Source organism: Rhinoraja longicauda, chromosome 20, assembly GCF_053455715.1.
Source record: "Rhinoraja longicauda isolate Sanriku21f chromosome 20, sRhiLon1.1, whole genome shotgun sequence".
Lineage (NCBI taxonomy): Eukaryota > Metazoa > Chordata > Chondrichthyes > Rajiformes > Arhynchobatidae > Rhinoraja > Rhinoraja longicauda.
The window spans coordinates 1,074,474-1,095,092 of NC_135972.1; the positions used below are offsets into that span (position 1 = coordinate 1,074,474).

General features: G+C 43.5%; 1 protein-coding gene across 4 annotated transcripts in view; it reads right to left on the reverse strand.

The window, feature by feature from the left end:
- Positions 1-900: 900 nt before the first annotated feature.
- LOC144603476 (fatty acyl-CoA reductase 1) overlaps positions 901-20,619 on the reverse strand; it is a 94,097-nt gene continuing 74,378 nt past the window's right edge. For all 4 annotated transcript variants that reach the window (XM_078416703.1, XM_078416700.1, XM_078416704.1 and 1 more), the window contains exons 6-12: positions 19,930-19,974; positions 17,669-17,787; positions 14,516-14,583; positions 10,393-10,564; positions 8,285-8,414; positions 4,298-4,425; positions 901-1,211 (exon numbers count right to left, since the gene is read on the reverse strand). In XM_078416703.1, coding sequence (XP_078272829.1) covers positions 1,049-1,211; positions 4,298-4,425; positions 8,285-8,414; positions 10,393-10,564; positions 14,516-14,583; positions 17,669-17,787; positions 19,930-19,974 — 825 coding nt within the window. In that variant the 3' untranslated portion in view covers positions 901-1,048. The remainder of the gene's footprint in view (positions 1,212-4,297; positions 4,426-8,284; positions 8,415-10,392; positions 10,565-14,515; positions 14,584-17,668; positions 17,788-19,929; positions 19,975-20,619) is intronic.

The following is a 20,619-nucleotide window of genomic DNA, read 5'->3' on the forward strand; positions in this document are numbered from 1 at the left end:
CACAGCCGACATTCCCTGCCACGCATTAAACAATGGCACATTTCACATGAGAACCTTTACCGATAGTGACATGATTTCTCACGAGAAAAGACTGGGAATAATCACAAGAAACAAGTATTGTTCATACAAATATCCAAAGTAGTATTTAATTTCTCACCATTGGTGTTGGAAGCAATAACATTCTCACATCTGGTACTGATATCCACTTCTTTTACATGACACGATTATTCCTTCCCTATTAATCAGGAAATGCAATGATAGAATCCCACATTTTCTTACGTCATCGTCAGGCACAAATTAAAATTGCATTAGTTTCACACAAGAGTCCTTTTTATTCTGTTCTCATAAAAATGCACAAATGTTGCTGCCAAGGTCTGCAGTTGGTTGCATGTTGACAAATCAGGAAGGGAGAGAAAGTGACCTTCTGGAAATATCGGGAACAAGTCCGGAGGTTTTGGTCGTGTTAACCTTTATATACATTTTACAAGTGTAAAATAGCCAGTTCTGTTGAAGCTGTCGTTGCCATTTTAGCACCAAGAAGAACGTTAGCACGTCGTTGCTGGAAGGCAATTTTCCTCGTTCATTAATCGTACATTGGGACTCAAGCCCTGCTCACAAAGGTCACTGGATGTAATCCTGTTGTGGATCAATTGGGACTAACAGCACGAGACACTGCACAAGCTCCTTTAGTGAATAAGGGCCCTGTATCCAAAATGTAGAGGTGCAGGAGAGAGAGTTTGAGTTCTATCCATTCCAGCAATTACCTGTAAAGTCAGGCCCAGATATGCAGACGTTGAGAAACTGTGCACACTGCCGATCAGAGCGAGCTGGTAAGGCTGGAAAGCCAGAGGCTCACACGAGCAGATGCTTGGTGAGACAATATCATCGTTCTTCATAATAATGGCAGTGTGTAGATTGATTACATTGGTCATATTGTTTTCTTTTACACTGACTCGGGAAGTCTGGTGGCTGTTTTTGTTTAAGAAAGTGCGACATTCTGAATGTTTGGAACAACATGATGCTTCAGTGTCGGGTTCACCACGTTGGTTCAGTGTCGGATGGTGCTGGATGCCCTGAAATAGGACAGGAACTTGTAGCACAGGCTCACCACAAAATACCAGATGTTGCGTGCCATTTGTGACCGGGCGATAAAAACACGCCAGATGAAGACGAGGAGAATGGTGTTGAAGGCATATCGGATGTTTCTCAGCCTGGCAAAACAGATTGGGACAAACATCAGTGTGCTACTTTCTATTGTGTTCAGTGATAACTAATACCTTCCTACATGGACACCACACTGACCAGGATACAGGTGTCAACATTTGCAATCATTTTGATCAATACAGTTTAAGGACACAACCCTTTGTTCTAGACTTCCTCAACAATACATCATCCTTCAACCTGAACACGCACAGATCCTCCGAAACAGATCAAACTCCTGCAGCCCATTACATAGACGTTATTGAAGGGTGTCCGGGTTCCCACCCAAGGATTATGTACCTGTTCTACTTGCCTTTAAATTGCACTGGTCAAGTTCCATACCCCTCTTTAGACTCTCACCTTTACCATGCACAGGTGTAGGCAGGTAAACACAAAGTGCTGGAGTAACTCTGGGTCAAACAGCATGTCTGGAGAATGTGGATAGGTGACATTTTGTGTTTGGACCCTTCTTCACACATAGACATGAACCTGCCACTCTAATGTACAAATTGGAGGAACAACACCCCATTTCGCTTAGGCAGCTTACACCCCAGCGATATGAATATTGACTTCTCTAACGTCAAGTAACCCTTGCTCCATCCTTCCCCCCCTGCCCAGTTCTCCCATCAGTCTGACTGTCCCCGTTTACATTTTATCTGTTTGCTTCGTTGTTACCTTCTCCCAGCTAACAATGATCTATTCTACATTTTCCTTGATTTCCATTCCCATTGTCCTGTTCTCACACCTTACACTCCCTTATCTATGTGTCTCCCTCTCCTCTGACTCAGTCTGAAGAAGAGTCTCGTCCCGAAACGTCACCCATTCCTTCTCCAGAGATGCTGCCTGTCCCACTGAGTTAGGTCAGCATTTTGGGTCTAATTTCACTCGAATGAGAAAGTTACTTGGATTGTCCATTTAAGGTCATAGTCATAAGTGATAGGAGTAGAATTAGGCCATTCGGCCCATCAAGTCTATTCGGCCATTCAATCATGGCTGATCTATCTCTCCCTCCTAACTCCATTCTCCTGCCTTCTCCCCATAACCTCTGACACCTGTACTAATCAAGAATCTATCTCTACCTTAAAAATATCCACTGACTTGGCCTCCATAGCCTTCTGTGGTAAATAATTCCAGATTCACCACCCTCTGACTAAAGTCAGGCCTCCAGCTAACACTCCTCCGAAAGAGGTTGCATCTCAGTTGAAGTAACCACCTTTTGCTCTTTATAGTAAGTGATTAATAGGAATGTTTCTCTCAACTGGACTTGTGCAGGTTGTTAAACTGTTCTGAATCAGTGGCTTTCAAAACTAAATGGGAAGGAGGAGGCAGACTAGCTCTTTTGGACAAAGAAACATGATTTAAGAAATCCAATCACTGATAGTCTGAGGAACATGAGCACTCCTGTTGATTGCTGCTCTCTGAGACAGCCTTACTATGCTTGACAAAATATACCAGCAGGAAAAGCCAGTTAAATAGCTAAAATAATGAAACAAATTTGAAATGAAAAGCTGCAGATGTTGTATGTCTGAAATAAAAACAGAAAACACAGTCAACTGTGCCACTTTCTACAGATGCTGCCTGACCTGTTCAACATTTCAGTTCAAAGACTCTTCCTTCTACTAGATAGTAGTTCAGGACTGCTCTCTAGTTGTGTTAGGATGGTTCAGTTGGTGAGTTGTGTGCGATACGCCTACCTCCCACACAGTTATCCTATCCTGACCTCCCAGACTATGGCGACTTTCCCAGCTGCCATCAACAGTTCCTCCATTTACCTTCATTATAATCCCTCCTTAGTTTGAACATCTGTCCAACCTCATTTGCCAGATGCTGATTGAGTCATGCTCCTACCAGATGAGTAAAGTGAATATATTGCAACACTTCCTGATCTAGCAAAGTCTTTTTAACTCAAAGTGTGAATTTGGAGCTGGGAAATGTAACGTAAAAGAGAAGCATATTAATCATGAAACAAGGTCTTCCCTTCACCAACGAGCTTTCAGTTAATGTCCTAATTACCACCTCCAGGTGAGAATCTAACCACAGCCAACTTCGTCTCATGATTTACCAGGTAGCCACAAAGCCAAAGGATAAAGATCGATTTAAAGTTAACAAAAAACCATACACCTGGAAACACGCAGATCGGGCAGCATCCGTGAAAAGAGAGAAGCCGAGTTACCGTTTTGTCAAACGCCCTTCATCTAAACCAAATGTAGTCACTTTCCCAACCTTAAACGTCATTAGGTCATAAAGGATAGTAGAATTAGGCCGTTTGGCCATCAAGTCTACTCCATTCAATCATGGCTGATCTATCTCTCCCTCCTAACCCCATTCTCCTGCCTTCTCCCCATAACTTCTGACACCCGTACCAATCAAGAATCTATTTATCTCTGCCTTACAAATATCCACTGACTTGGCCTCCACTGCCTTCTGTGGCAAAGAATTCCACAGATTCACCACCCTCTGACTAAAGAAATTCCTCCTTATCTCCTTCCTAAAAGAACGTCCTTTAATTCTGAGATTATGACCTCTAGTCTTAGACTCTCCCCTTAGTGGAAACATTGTCACCTGTCCATGTCCTGCCTGACCCACTGAGTTACTCCAGCAATGTGTGTTTTTGCTTTACGTACTTGTCAAAACCAACTACCACCTGATGGTACTGAAGGAAGATACTATCTCTACACACAACTGCAGATGCTGGAAGCTAGAGCAAAGCACAGTGCTGGAGGAACTTAGCGGGTTCTTCAAACTCAAGAAGGGACTGAACTCAAAAGTTACATATCCATGTTCTCCACAGATGCTGCCTGACCCACTGAGTTACTCCAGCACTCTGTGAAACGTCACCTATCCATGTTCTTCACAGATGCTGCCTGACCCGCTGAGTCAGGCTAGTACTGTTTTTTTTGCTCCGTTACCAACAGTTCTCATACCATGGGCATAGAGCTGTTTTCAGTCATGCCCTGTTCCCAAATGTGTGTTGGGCATGTGTCTATTGGGAGTTACCATTACTTCCTTCAGAAATGACTGCAACTGATGCTTTGTAAGCAAGTGGCAAGGTGCTGGTACTCATTTATATTTTTTATTACTATTATTAAGTACTCACTTCTTTAGGTGTTGTCTGGCTGCTGGAAGTCCAGACATATCCTCATTTAAGACGTATTTCTTTGTTCCTATACAGTAATTCTCGATGTATTCTGGCCAATTAAGCTGGCGGACATCAAAATTGAATCCCTGTGGAAAAGCATTGAAAGTTGAGCTGGTGTGCCCTGATTCAGGCCATCATCACTGCAGAAAGCCTGCCCGTCCCCAGCGGTGGAAAGCCCATTCACAGACTGTTTCCATACACAAGACCTGGGCAGGTGGCAGCACAAAGGCCAGGGGGTTACCATGCAATGCACATGGTTATACTTGCATCTGGTCCAGAGTTCCCAGCTAACATGAATATTGCTGCTGATTTAGTGATTAACCTCGGCTGTACACAACTCCCATCCACGACCAGCAACGGTTCCCAGGGATGAAACAGCAGAATGCTGCCATATTACAAACATATAGCACAGAAACAGGGTCTTTGGCCCAACTTGTCCATGCCAACCCAGGTGCCCCATCTATGCTGGTCCCTCATGCCTGCGTTTGGCCCAAATCTCTCTCATCCCGGGAAGAAGTGATAAAATGCCCAAGCCAACACGGGGAAGAAGTTGTTTGGATTTCAATGGTAGACGCAAGGGAAAAGGAAGGTGCCATGATCAATTGAGTAAGGCTTTTACCAGTGGAGGAGAGGAGATGGGGAATATGAGGGGGAGGAGGAGGGGGTGGGAAGGGGGAGGGGAGGGAGAAGGGAAGGAGAGAGAGAAGAGCAAGCCAAAGTGATGTGAGAGATGAGAATGGAGTAGGTTGGAGAAATAGAATGCACCAATTGGCCTTCAGAAGCAGAGTGAGAAGAATGGCAATATTCAACTCTGATAGATTGAGGTGAGAATACCCTGTGAGAAAAGCCACAGAGCCATTGGGATGCTATCCCTCTCTCTCTCCATCCCTCCCAAGTTCTCAGACCAGTCCAACTGTCTCCATCTTCTGGAATTTTTTGAGGATGTGACAAGTAAAACGGATGAAGGGGAGCCAGTGGATGTAGTGTATCTAGACTTTCAGAAAGCCTTTGATAAGGTACCACACGGGAGTTTAGTGAGCAAAATTAGAGCAAATGGTATTGGGGATAGGGTGTTGACATGGATAGAGAATTGGTTGGCAGACAGGGAGTAAAGAGTAGGAATAAACGGATCCTTTTCAGAATGGCTAGGCAGTGGCGAGTGGAGTGCCGCAAGGCTTGGTGCTGGGGCCGCAACTATTTACAATATATATTAGTGATTTGGATGATGGAATTAGAAGTAACACTAGCAAGTTTGCGGATGACACAAAGCTGGGTGGCAGTGTGAACTGCGAAGAAGATGTTAGGAGGTTGCAGAGTGACTTGGACAGGTTGAGTGAGTGGGCAAATGCGTGGCAGATGCAGTATAATGTAAATAAATGTGAGGTTATCCACTTTGGCGGCAAAAATAAGGGGGCAGATTATTATCTCAATGGTGTCAGATTAGGTAAAGGGGAAGTGCAACGAGACCTTGGTGTCCTTGTACACCAGTCACTGAAAGTAAGCGTGCAGGTACAGCAGGCAGTAGAAAGCTAATAGCATGTTGGCCTTCATAACGAGAGGATTTGAGTACAGGAGCAAAGAAGTCCTTCTGCAGTTGGATAGGGCCCTGGTGAGACCACATGTGGAGTATTGTGTACAGTTTTGGTTTCTTAATTTGAGGAAGGACGACCTTGCTATTGAGGCAGTGCAGCATAGGTTCACAAGGTTAATCCCTGGGATGGAGGGACTGTCATATGAGGAAAGATTGGAAAGACTGGGCTTGTATTCACTGGAGTTTAGAAGAATGAGAGGGGATCTTATAGAGACGTATATAATTATAAAAGGACTAGACAAGCTAGATGCAGGAAAAATGTTCCCAATGTTGGGGGAGTCCAGAACGAGGGGACATAGTCTAAGAATAGAGGGGAGGGCATTTAAAACTGAGGCGAGAAGAAACTTTTTTACTCAGAGTTGTGAATTTGTAGAATTCTCTGCCACAGGAGTGGAAGCCAATTCACAGGATGAATTTAAAAGAGAGTTAGATAGAGCTCTAGGGGCTAGTTGAATCAAGGGATATGGGGAGAAGGCAGGCACAGGTTACTGATTGTAGATGATCAGCCATGATCACAATGAATGGCAGTGCTGGCTCAAAGGGCCAAATGGCCTCCTCCTGCACCTATTTTCTATGTATTTCTGCTTTGTTGTTACCTTCTCCCAGCTAACAATGATCTATTCTACATTTCCCTTGATCTCCATCCCTTATTTTCTTATCTATGTATCTCCCTCTCCTCTGACATCAGTCTGAAGAAAGGTCTCGACCCAGAACATCACACATTCCTTCTCTCCAGAGATGCTGCCTGTCCCGCTGAGTTACTCCAGCGTTTTGTGTCTATCTTCTGAGCAATTGGGAGACTTTTGGAGGTGGATGGGGTCAGATATGGGAGGGAGCAGGATAGGATGCTGGAATATCAAGGCTTGTAGAGAAGCAAGAGGGGTCAATGGTGACTAAAATAGTTTTTGAAGAAACTTTTGATGATTTGTTGAGAAACTAATCATTACCCCATTTCTTCTTTTCTAGTTTAGAAATCTCATCAACTGGAAGAAACAAGATAAAGTCAATGCTGGCCTAACCAGGATCGAACCCAAGATGTGGCTCTGTAGCAAACTTAACCACTGTCAAATTAATGTGTGGGAAAGAACTGCAGGTGCTGATTTAAATCGAAGATAGACACAAAATGCTGGAGTAACTCAGCGGGACAGGCAGCATCTCTGGAGTGAAGGAATGGGTGATGTTTCGGGCCAAGACCCTCCTTCAGACTTGTGTCAGAGGAGGGGGCGGTCCTGCCCACTTAGCTTGCTCTCTCCAATGTAAACAAACTTTGAACAGTTAAGGTATATCTAGTACCACAGAATGAAACTCGAGAGAGAATGAAGCTCTCGTTCTTGCACCCCTTCTACCTTTGCCTTGACCCAAGTCTGTAAACCCTGGGTCTGCACCAATATTCGAATATTGGATGTGTTCTCCACAATGAAGTGGAACCTGTTCCATTATTCAAAAGGATTACGGCACATCGTACTTCCAACAACTGCTGCATTGATTTCTCTTTGGATCCGGCACTCAAGTGGTATGGACCCTGTCGTCAGTCAATATCCTGAGAAACCTCCTGCAGCCAACAGCAGCAGTTGGTGAATGATATGCACCGCGCTCTACTAACACTGTTATGGATCGACAGTACACTTGTAATGTTCCGCATGGCAAGTCATTCTTCATTAACCTCTTAATGAATCGATGAGTTTCATTAATAATGGAAAATCTGCAGATAAAAGACTCACAGAAATCCCATCTGGGAACAGTGAACAAGGCATCCCAAAGAGAGCGATTCATTATTTTTCTTTCTAAATGCTCTTATTTCATATTTTTTTGTTTCTTTGTTTTCTCTCTGTAACTTTCTTTATTGATTTATCAACTAGGGGTTAACTCCACGCCACCCAGTCATTGCTCATTCTATCATTTCCTCTATCTCCACAACTGAAACCAAACCATTTTCTCCTTCTGATCTGAGGAAGGGTTCTTGACCTGAAACATTGCACCACTTTACTTTCCACAGATGCTGCCTGGCACGCTGAGTGGCTGCTGCATTTTCTGTTTTTAGTATGGAGAGTTTCATTCACTTGGTACCGACTGAAGGAATGGAATGTAGCATGGAATGTAAAAATGCACAGTGTTCCCCTCCCAATGGCCCACAAGTGCACACTGCGACTGCGAGATTTGCTAACATCACCATCGCGTATGAATTCCAATGTCCAAGACAACATTGACGCATGTGATTATAACCGCCATCATGGAGTACAAAGGGCTGTAGAGGTTGCCCTCTGAGCCAGTGCTGCTGCAGGCGTGTGAGTGGGGCTGATTCCTACACACAGGCTGCCTTGGCTGCTGGGGTTCCAGCAGACTCTGGTCCTTACCCTCCTATCCTCGATGCTGAGCTGATTCATCAGCATGTTCATGTTCTCTGAACTCCAATTCCAGGACTTGCTGCTGAAGTATTCCAGGAGCATCATGGATTTGTGAAGTCTGTTGAAGATCTTCATCATCCTGCAAGTACACGTGTAGTCAGTCATTCATCGTTCACCAATCACATTGCACACATTTTGATGCAAAACATAACTTTTTTAATTAAAGTGACTGTCGTTCATTGATCCAGCTGCTGCAAGCAGCATATTAACCGATTATTTTTACCAATTAAAAAAAAATTAACTAATTGATCCAATTAATGAGAGGTGAACCTTTAGTTACTTTTCAGTTATAGGTTTCAATAAAAAAGTGTTGATTTAATGTTTGCCCCAGCTTGCTTTCTCATCATGGTTTACGTCATGCACAGTGGGTGGTGTTTAACACAGGAACTGTTCAATTCCATGATTGATGAACCAACAACATCAACTAATCCCTGATTTGTTTTTTCTATCTGGCCCTTCATCCTAGATACAGAATTTAAACGTTTAAAACAAAATACACGGAGCAATGGTAAAATATTTCCACCGCATTTATTCATTGAAGGCTGCAATCTTTTACAAAATGCAGCCCATATTTGTGCTCACTGCTAAATTTGGACACCACACATGCAGGTGTAGCTATTGGTGAGCTCTTTAGTTCTCCCCCCCCCCCCCCCCCCAACCCCACAGTGGCTACAGCTCACTCGTGAGAACTGTGTGATTTGATAACATCCACTTAGTACAGGAATCGCAATGTGCAAGGCACCATTCCCCACAGTGTCACCACCAAAAACATGGCTCAGTTGACACGAGTATCAATGAACAAGGGGAGGTTTTTTTTAGTCTCGGCTCAGGTCAAAATACATTATCAAGCTGGAGAAGAGATATTAAATGTTGGCTTCCTTGATAGCCAAGGATTAAAAGGCAAAATATAGCAGAAAACAGAGCATGGGTCAGATTGTTAACATGAGGACCAAGTTAATGTCAGAGGGAAATTAAATGATGAACTGAAAAGCAAGGAGAGAAAATAAAAACCTGGCAGGAAACATAAAAGGAAATGCAGGAATATTCAGCAGATATAAGAGGGGAGATGGGACCAATCAAATGCCAGAAAGAGAACCACTCCTGGAGGCAGAGGGCCTGATGGAGGTACTAAATATTCATCAAGGAAGGATGCTGAGAGAGTCTCTGCAAACTGAAGTCGTTGAGATTCATGATGGGCTAAAAATTGACTGAAGAGGTACTAGAAAAGCCATCTGCTCTTACCTCAGATAAGCTCCTTGTCCAAATGGAATGCATCTTAGGTTAATATAGGAGAGGAATGTAGAGGCCACGGCATAAACTCAGAATATCTTTAGATTTAGTTACTGAAGCAGCAGGGGTCCACATGTATTGGTGGAAATAACAAAATATGAATCCAGCAATATAGTGGCAAACAAACGTTGCCTTTGTTATGGAGGGGGTGAAAATTGGAACAGCAAAGCTAAATGCTACAATTTTATATTACAAAAGAAAACTCTGAGTAGAGGAATGTGTAGGAACTGCAGACGCAGGTTTACACCAGAGATAAGTCACAAAGTGCTGGAGTAACTCACTACCTTGGTACACGTGACAATAAACTAAACTAAGTGTGTAGGAAGGAACTGCAGATGCGGGTTTACACCAGAGATAGACACAAAGTGCTGGAGTAACTCAGCGGGACAGGCAGCATTTCTGGAGAGAAGGAATGGGAGACGTTTCGGGTAGAGGCCCTTCTTCAGACTGGTGTCAGGGGAGAGGGAGGTACATAGATAAGGAAGTGTACAGATAAGGATGTGTAAGGTGTGAAAACAGGACAAAGAGAATGGAGATCAAGGAAAATGTAGAACAGATCATTGTTAGTTGGGAGAAGATAACAACAAAGCAACAGGTAAAATGTAGTCGGAGACATTAGCTGGTGGGAGAACTGAAGGGGAGGGATGAAGAGAGAGAGAAAGCAAGGGTTACTTGAAGGTTTCTTGAAGCTACTCTGATTAGAGACAGCCTCTTCATTACTGAGAGATCCAAACCACTTCAGGCCAAAGGTACAAGGATCTACTTACCGAGGCTTTTGTCCTGTTAGCCTCAGGTACAGGTCATAAAGCAAAGCAGGGGCTTTATGACTGACAGCAATCCAGTACTGATTGATCAGGTAGTTTGATGTAATATTTGCATTGGGCCTTCTAAAGGCTTGGTCCAGCGGGTTCCTCTTAAATGTGGAAATGACGTGGTATTCTGGAAGAGAATGACAAGATCCTGTTAACTTTTGCCTCATTTAACCCTGCTGAACGCACTAGTTCCTGAACATAGCTATGATTAACCCCACATATTAATGCCACTGAAATCATAGAAACATAGAAAATATGTGCAGGAGTAGGCCATTCGACCCAGCACCACTATTCAATATGATGCACTCCCTCAATAGCAAGAATGTCCTTCCTCAAATTAGGAGACCAAAACTACACACAATGCAGTCTCACCAGGGCCCCATACAACTGCTGTAGGACCTCCTTTCTCCTATACTCAAACCCTCTGGCAATGAAGGCCAACATGCCATGTGCTTTCTTCATTGCCTGCTGTACCTGCATGTTTACTGTCAGTGTCGGCCATCTTGTCACTGCCTGGTCATCTGCTGGAATACTGCCCAGTCCATCTCTAATCACACTGCTGACTGACTGGATAAGTGTAGAATGAAGATTCCCACCCCAGCACCAGTGCCAAATGCAGGGTGACTGCTTTTGCTAAAAAAAATAATAGCCTCTACCTCTTGAAAGGCAGCTGCATACGGACAGTAAAAGTGGAAGGAATTTTTTTTAACAAGTTAATCTGGATTGTGATTGCTTGAGCAATGGCATAGAGAGAGCAGGCTCTCAGGTTTCACACATGGAACTGGAAGTCTTGGAGAAGTTGACTTCAGAGGACCACGAGTGTTCAGAGGGATGGGAACTCGTTTTCTTTACACAAATACTTTATTCCAAAAACATAAACAAACATACAAAGTAGTAATGCAATCAAATCAAAAGCTGCCTGTATTGGCAGTTTACAAAAACAGTTATCAGATTAAAGGGGATGGGAACTCTTGCGAGTGTTCCAGACAAACGTTGAGCTGGTTGTGCTGCTCTAGACCTGGAGATAAGACATAGAAACATAGAAAATAGGTGCAGGAGTAGGCCATTCGGCCCTTCGAGCCTGCACCGCCATTCAATATGATCATGGCTGATCATCCAGCTCAGTAACCTGTACCTGCCTTCTCTCCATAACCCCTGATCCCTTTAGCCATAAGGGCCACATCTAACTCCCTCTTAAATATAGCCAATGAACTGGCCTCAACTACCTTCTGTGGCAGAGAATTCCACACTCACCACTCTCTGTGTGAAGAAATGTTTTTTCATCTCGGTCCTAAAAGACTTCCCCCTTATCCTTAAGCTGTGACCCCTGGTTCTGGACTTCCCCAACATCGGGAACAATCTTCCCGCATCTAGCCTCTCCAACCCCTTAAGAATTTTATATGTTTCAATAAGATCCCCCCTCAGTCTTCTAAATTCCAGTGAGTATAAGCCCAGACGTGTGCACCTGGACACTACTGCTGAGTTAGCCAGTGCATCTCCATTCTACGTTTATCCAGTGCACTACTGGCTTCACAGCACACACCACAGCACTCCAATGCTCAATTACTAACAACTCCTATCAGTTTCAAGTTATGCTTAACCATTCATGTGTTCAGCTCACCCTCACGTACTTGGCATCATTGCAGTCTTATGCCCACGTCAGCTAGTACATACTGGGAGCTGTTCAACTGTGAAAGCAAGCGTTATCCTTTGCCTGTGGTAAGGCAACCCCATCTCCCATGAATGAATAAAGAAAAACTCTTCAGTCCTGATTCAAACTTCAGTGAGGGACCGTGCCTCAACTTTGCACATTACCATCTTCTAAATGTAAATAATTTCTAACCATGATTCTCTGGTCTCCATTTACAATTCTTCATGACCATCCTTATCTGTTCCATTACCTCTTCTTTTGCTTGTACTATTATCCTTTTTGCCATTTAATGTGTCCCTATGTGTCCCATGAACTGTCTTGGTTGCAATAGGGATTTTGTTTTTTTTACAATAATATTGGATTTTTAAAATGTATTGAGTTGTTTGTTTATTACGGTTTCTACGAGTACTATGTTTACAGGCCTGTAATTCTGCTGAAAGCAAGAATTTCATTGTTCTTTGTTTGGTACATATGACAATTGAACACTCTTGACATCTTCTCCTCCATGTTACTGCCCTGCTCCAGATTATCTCTGTATCTCTCCCCAAACTTCCATGTCCTTCACCTTGGTGAATACAGATGCAAAGCATTCATTTAAGAACTCTCATACACGCTGCCTGATTCCTGCACACATTCATCACCCTTTGGTCCCGAAGTGACCACTCTTTCCCTGCCACCCCCTTGCTCCTGATCTAATTACAGAATGGCATGGGGCACTTTCCTTAATTCTACTTGTTGCTCTCCTGGTACCATTCTTCAGTTCTTCTCTACACACCCTGTGGTCCTCAAGAGACTGCCCTGCTCCAGTTGCCTACCCCTGCCATACGCTTCCTTCTTTTTCCTGATCAAAAGTTGCGGATCCTTTGTTTCAACATGACTGTCACCAATCTGCCACATCTTCCAGGGCTATTTAACTTCACAATGAACCACGTCAACATGTTCCATAAGTATGTGTGCTGTCACCACTTTCCTTTACCTGGCATCTTCCAGCATCTTACCAACTTTTAGTTTAGTCCAGTTCAATTTGTTGTCACGCGTACCGAGGTATAGTGATAAGCTTTTGTAGCGTGCAATATGTCATTTTCATGATGCCACTATCAATTTCAATGTACTCCCAGCAACTGTATCTGTATCACCTGTAATCTGATCATTTAGCATTGATTTTATGCAAACAGTATTGTAGGAGCATCTTCACCAGACAAATTGTAGTCCGTCCAGAGAGCAGCTCAGTGCCAGCTCTGAAGGCCAGTGAACGTCGACCTTTCCAATGATGCTTTTGTCCTACAAATGAGCAGAACAGACCTGTGCACACAAACCAAGGTTATTGCTTGAATGATTTGCTTTGTTTCCCAGCAAGTTAAAGATAAAATCAGACTGCTACACTGGAGCAAAGACAGCAAGTAATTTCAGTTACCACATTAGACTTCACCTTGGTGATCAGATCTCTTGATTCCACTGAAGACTGGACTTTCATCCTCTTTCCTTGTATCAGTTAATTGCATTTTGAAGAGACTGACAAAACTATTATATTTCAGCAACAGTTATTTCTCAGTTTCTCAATTTCTCATTTTGGATCCCTCTGCTCTGAAATAAATAACATCTCCGCTCACTCAGTCTGCCTAAGCATACCTGATCTCCCGGTTGCTGTACACTTTAACTTCCCCCTCCTATTTCCACACTGACCTTTCTGTCCTGGGCCTCCTCCACTGTCAGAGTGAGGCCCAGCGCAAATTGGAGGAACAGCACCTCATATTTTGTTTGGACAGCTTACACCCCAGCGGTATGAACACTGACTTCTCTAACTTCAAGAAACCATTGCTTTCCTTCTCTCCCCACCTCTCCCCTTCCCAGTTCTCCGACCAGTCTGATTGTCCCCCTGATTACATTTTATCTCGGCTAGATTTGTTGTCACTTTCTCCTAGCTAACAATGATCTATTCTACATTCTCCTTGAACCTCATCTCTTTTGATCTCTTACACTTCACTATCTCTGTAACTCCCTCTCTCCTGACGTTCAGTCTGAAGAAGGGTCTCAACCCGAATCGTCACCCATTCCTTCTCTCCTGAGATGCTGCCTGTCCCGGAGTTACTCCAGCATTTTGTGTCTATCTTTAAGGCTGAACCGACTTTGCCGATAGGGTCTTATTTATGGTTCCAGCTGTCATCAAGTTATAATATTAAGAAAATAATCTTACAATCTTTTTGGAGCTTTCCATAGGCAATATTAATTTCCACCACGCTGCCCAGCAGCTCAGGATGCTGCATGTTTACTGTGACCATTTATCACCATTAATGAGGGAAGATATGATGCATGATGTCAGAGTGTTATCATTGAAACGTGACTGCCTTCCAACCCCCAGCAGAAACATAAATCACGTCATGCAGCACTGTTCTGGAACGCAGCTCAAAATGTTAAATGTGAAGTTACCGATCTCGCCCCAGTGAAAAGGGTTGATGCCGCCTGTGGTACAATTGTAGATAAGGGTGACTTTTGGTCTGGGGAGAAAAAAACACAGAAGATTGGTTAAGCATTTGTGAGGTCTGGAATAAAAAGAGGAAATACTGGAAATGGACAAGATGCTAAGCAGCATTTATGGGAAATGAAACAAGCAATAATTTAGACTGATGAGCTTTTAGGTCAGATAAGCCTATAATGGGTAATCAATACAATTGTTCATCTGAAAGAAGCATTGTAATGTCAGTAATCCATGTGCAATGCTGAGTGAGTGAGTGAGGAACATGAGGGACCATTGGCTGTTCTGCAGTGACATTGAAACTGTGTCGGCTTTCTTTGATGTGTTGAGTAAGGGCAGACGAGGCAGAGGATAAACAAAACACCTATATCCAGGCAGCGCCGGCTCAGCTTTTCCATCTTCTTCCTCACTCAGCATTGTAAAATGTATTTTCTACGTTCAATTAAGTTCCCTCTTCTCTCCCCACTCCTTTCCACATTCTGACACAATCTTCATCACTTCAGAAACTAGCAGTGCTGTTCCCCAGTATAATTATAGTTGGGTTGTAAAGTTTACATGGTACTTGTATTGTAACAGCAGTTGAAGATATCCAATTTGCCTGCTAAAGAAAATCTTGCCGTCAATAAAAAAAACGATTAATTTGTAAAGTAGAAGGAATGCAGTACAGGTGCTCCCTGGCTTCCGATGCTTCGACTTGCGATAGTTAGACTTTGCGATGGTGCAAACGGCAATGACCCGTGGCGAGCCGCAGCTCGCTTCCGGCCCCGTGATCGCGCGTGTTACAATGCATTTAGACTTACAATACTTTCGGTTTCCGATGGGTTTCTCGGAACGGAACCCCATCGGAAGCTGAGGAGCACCTGTACTAAACTGGAGTCAAGGAAGGAGCGTTCACATCGCGGCTCTGTTTCCATCAATCTTTCCACCACCACGCACAAGAAGCACAAAACACCAGTGTATGCAGAGGCCGAGAAGTGTGCTCAGCTCTGGCTGAACCATTACTAATCTTGTGATGTGGACTCGATAAGAAGTACTAACCTAGTTGAAGCTTTAAATAAGCTACGAGCATGCTTTGGTCTCCCTCTTCAAGCACAAAGACATTTTGGGGTTAGTTTCTGCCAGTATTACCCATTCTGTTTTACTAACAAATCAATGAGAATGAGGGGCAAGGCAAGCCTCACCCACATAGAAACATAGACAACAGGTACAGGAGTAGGCCATTCAGCACTGCCATTCAATATGATCATGGCTGATCATCCAAAATCAGTACCCTGTTCCTGCTTTCACCCATACCCTTGATTCCGTTAGCCCTAAGAGCTCCATCTAACTCTCTCTTGAAAACATCCAGTGAATTGGCCTCCACCGCCTTCTGTGGCAGAGAATTCCACATTCACAACTCTGGGTGAAAACGTTTTTCCTCATCTCAGTCCTAAATGGCCTACCCTGTATTCTTAAACTGTGACCCCTGGTTCTGGACTCCCTCAACACGGGGAACATTTTTCCTGCATCTCGCCTGTCCAATCCCAATCCCATGAGAGGTCCAGGACTTACTTCATGGGCTGAGGAAAACTTGCTGTTTGCTGTCTCCAGCTCCTGCTGTTACATTCAGCCTTAGCCTTCAGCCCTCTCTCATTCACTTTCTCAGTTCCCCATCCGTTCTCTCCTCCTTCTGCCTCCATCCCACACCTGAGAGTTATTATTCCCACCCTGTTATCCTGTTGTGGATGGATCTGGCATTTGGACATATCATGGCAGGGTGCAGCACCAAGTCAATAGTCTGAAGAAGGGTCTCGACCCGAAACGTCACCATTCCTTCTCTCTTCTTCGCTGCCTGACCCGCTGAGTTACTCCAGCATTTTGTGTCTACCTTCCATCTGCAGTTCTTGCTTACACACTGGCAGCACCATTGCCCTGCACAAGGCAGCAAGCAGATCTTGATGCAGGAAAATCCATTTTGTATTTTTCCTTCACTTGCATTTGAGAAACCATCACTGAACAAAGCCGCTCCTCAATATTCTGGGGGTTACGACTGACCAGACACCCACCAACTGGCCCCTTCACAAAAGCAAACAGATTACACGAGCAATTTGGAGAGTAAATATTGGGCATTTCACCTCCTGAGGTCACAAAGCCTTCCCACCATTTAAAAACACAGAAAGGTTTGATGAGCACATAACAACATCAGGGACAGGAACAGAGATGGCCCATTAAGCCCATTAAACAAGATCATGGCTGATCCCATTGATGCCTTTAAATCTCCTGGATAAGTCTGGGCTAGCACATAATCCAAAAATCCATCTCGTTCAGATGTGGAAACATTGAGAACTCTCCCGGGTTAACTATTCCACAGATTCACAATCTTGAGAAAAACAATGTCAATTAAAATGTGGCTACAAATATACTTCAAAAAGTGAAATGATTTGGCATAAACATTCCAAATTTAACTCTGTATTTGTAAAATATTGGATAGAGAGTCACAGAGTCGTAGGTGATGGCTAAAGTGTAGTACATGTTTCTGGATCGAACTATCTGCGTCACTGTGCCACCGAGGGTTGCAGTAATCAGCATGACAGACAACTGGGATGGGCAACACTCTTGGCTTTGTCAGGGTTGTCTGAACTCCACGCTAACAGAAAAGACCACACAAAAACATAATGTTTGCAAAACAAGAGTAAAGGGAGATTGAATTGAACACTTTAAGAGCAGAGAATTAAGGAAGTCATGCTGCCTTTGGCATTTGTTTGGTTTATGTCAATGTATTAGTAGTTTCAGCACAGACAGCAAAAGTAAATTTCCATTTTTAAAGTATTCTCAACAAAAATGTTTTATAAACTCCACCAGTCGAGCCTTCCCCTGAAGCGAATAGCAAACGAGGGCCAATTGTTGCAAACTAGAAGTCAGTTTATTTCCCAATGGACAGAAATTCAGAAATAACTGTGAATAATTTGGCTTGCTTCACACCAAAGAAAAATCAATTCCAGTGTTTACTGTCCTTCAAGAATACTGACGAGAGGCCTGGTCCTTGCAACATTGTAGAAAACAAGACACAGACAGAGATAAATCAGTGGTGGAAACAAGATACAGTGTGGAGAATACAAATCTCTCACCTGTGAACTGCTGTATACCAGCCAGCTGCCACTGTGAGGTTAACAACTACATCAACAGGGATCAAATCAGCCACTGCATTGTTAGTAGCTCTCATGGTACGAAGAATCCCTTTACCTGCCTGCATGACAATGGAAATAGCATTGTAAATGAGTGTTGCAAAGCCACAAGTACGCACACATTATATAAAATCCCCCTTTATTCTCAGCCCACACCTCCGTAGCAAAGGGGGGGGGGTTAGAGAGAATTACTCTAGGGACTCGAACAGTGGGGATATTTGAAGCCAAAATAATCCATTTCACATAAGAGTGATGCAAGTAACTGGTTGGTTAACATTTATTTTGCTCTTGATATGACGACAATGGTTGAAATTGAAAGCTGGAAAAATCTCTTACTTCATCAAATAAATAATGAACTGATTAGTTTAACCAAATAAATATAAAAATTGAATAAATAGATTAAGTGAGAACGCAAGGGTTGGCAGAGGTCATGTTTTGTTCCATAATAGTTGCAGGTGGGAGCTGTGGGATCCGAAGCAAACAAGAGTATCTGCAGTCAGTGTCTGCACCTGGAGTCAAGTCAAGTCAAGTCAAGTTGATTTGTCACATGCACATACACGATGTGCAGTGAAATGAAAGTGGCAATGCCTGCGGATTACGTCCTTGGATGTTGAGCCCTTCTAAAGTCCACAATCAGCTCCTTAGTTTTTTTGACATTCAAGAGGAGACTATTGTCCTGACACCAGAGTGCCAGATCAGCCACATCCTCCCGGTAGGCCTTCTCATCGTTGTCATTGAGAACTCCAGGCCAATGCTGCTAACCCCCCCCCCCCCCTCTCTCTCTCACTGCAGCTAGTCATCTCGAAGGTATCACAAAATGCTGGAGTAACTCAGCGGGTCAGGCAGCATCTCTGGAGAGAAGGAAGGAGGGTGATGTTTCGGGTCGAGACCCTCTTCAGACTCTCTACTGCAGCTTGTCATCTAATCAACAGGACTGAAACGCAGGGAAGAGAGTGTGGTGGGGGTGGGGGGGAAGTTCCTCAGAAAGACAATAGACAATAGGTGCAGGAGGAGGCCATTTGGCCCTTCGAGCCAGCACCGCCATTCAATGTGATCATGGCTGATCATTCTCAATCAGTACCCCGTTCCTGCCTTCTCCCCATACCCCCTGACTCCGCTATCCTTCAGAGCTCTATCTAGCTCTCTCTTGAATGCATTCAGAGAATTGGCTTCCACTGCCTTCTGAGGCAGAGAATTCCACAGATTTACAACTCTCTGACTGAAAAAGTTTTTCCTCATCTCAGTTCTAAATGGCCCACCCCTTATTTTAAACTGTGGCCCCTGGTTCTGGACTCCCCCAACATTGGGAACAAGTTAGAAAGACAGAGGGTGAAGCGGCAGGGAGATAGCCTGGTCATTGGAAATCTTGGAAGAATAATTTACAGGCGGCAGTGGTTAAGCCTCACTGAGCCACAGACCCGGGTTCACACTTGACCCTGGATGCTGTCTGTGTGGAGTTTGCATGTCATTTCTACCTGGATGTTACAATGTTCTACCTGGATGTTAGAGTGTTTAATTCTTTTAATGTTAAGCATTTCCTAAAGCACTCCTGCCATACTCAGCATTTTGAATTTATTACAAAGATTTAAATATAATAATACATCGAACAACTGAAGAACAGAGTGCTGGAGTAAGTCAGCTGATCAGGCAGCAACTGTGGATAGGTGACATTTCAAGTCAGGGTCCTACTTCAGACCCAAAACATCACCTATCCATGTTCTCCAGAAATGCTGCCTGACCCGCTGAGTTACACCACCACTCTGTGAAACGTCACCTATCCATGTTCTCCACAGATGCTCCTTGACCCGCTGAGTTACTCCAGCACTCTGTGAAACGTCACCTATCCATGTTCTCCAGAGATGCTGCCTGACTCGCTGAGTTACTCCAGCACTCTGTCTCTTTTTCTGTAAACCAGCATCTGCAGTTGCTAATGTCTCACAACTGATTCGCATAATTCAGGTTTTGCAGCTTTTTTCCTCCAATACTTCCCTGGGATGCATTTACTCTACTGAAGGAACAACCCCATTTACTTTTGGCATGGCATCTTATAAACAACCCCCTCGTGACATGCACCTTGGCAATGCTGCTCTAGCTTTGAACATAGGCACGTGGAATGCAGAAGTATCAGCCATCTTTATGTTTTGCTTGTATATTCAATAACACAAAGACTTATTGACTTATAAAAACAAAGTGCTTTTACATACGGCAATGAAAAGCCCACTTGGTCCATTGAAATTGTCGATCCAACCCTATTCAATTGGAAAAAGTCAACATTAGTTTTTTAATTCATGACTTTATGGTTGTAGTTTATTTAAATGTGATCAGCATGTTTTTTTTATATATATAGAAAGATTTCCACATTCTATTACTTCAGTTACAGGAAATCAGATTAAAGTATTTGAAAATATGATGTATCAACGTTATAAACAATCTTTCCGATTCTACCTTGAGAAAGTTATTAAAAATTAAAAACAAGTTGGTTAAGTGGATAGCATATTAAGTAAGGATCTCAGCATGCTGAAGGTTGAGAAGATATTTCAGGTGTCAGAGTAACAAAAGAGCAGGACAATTTATAACCGTGACTTTTAAACAATTAAAGTGGTACTCAGATGCAGATAAATATTTATGTACTCCATGCTTTTTAGCCATCAAGGCCATGGAAGGAGTGCCGGGAAATGTATTTAAATACTTCATGGTCAGTACTCGTGTGGTGGTCTGATGGAGCTGTTTCTGTGCTCTACGAGTCCATCCATTCACATTAGTACGGTTAGAACAGTAGAACTAGATCATTTTTTCATGCTGGTAAATAAGACCTGATTAGTTTAGTTTAGGGATACAGCGCGGAAACAGGCCCTTCAGCCCACCGACTCTGCAGTGACCAGTGATCCCTGCAC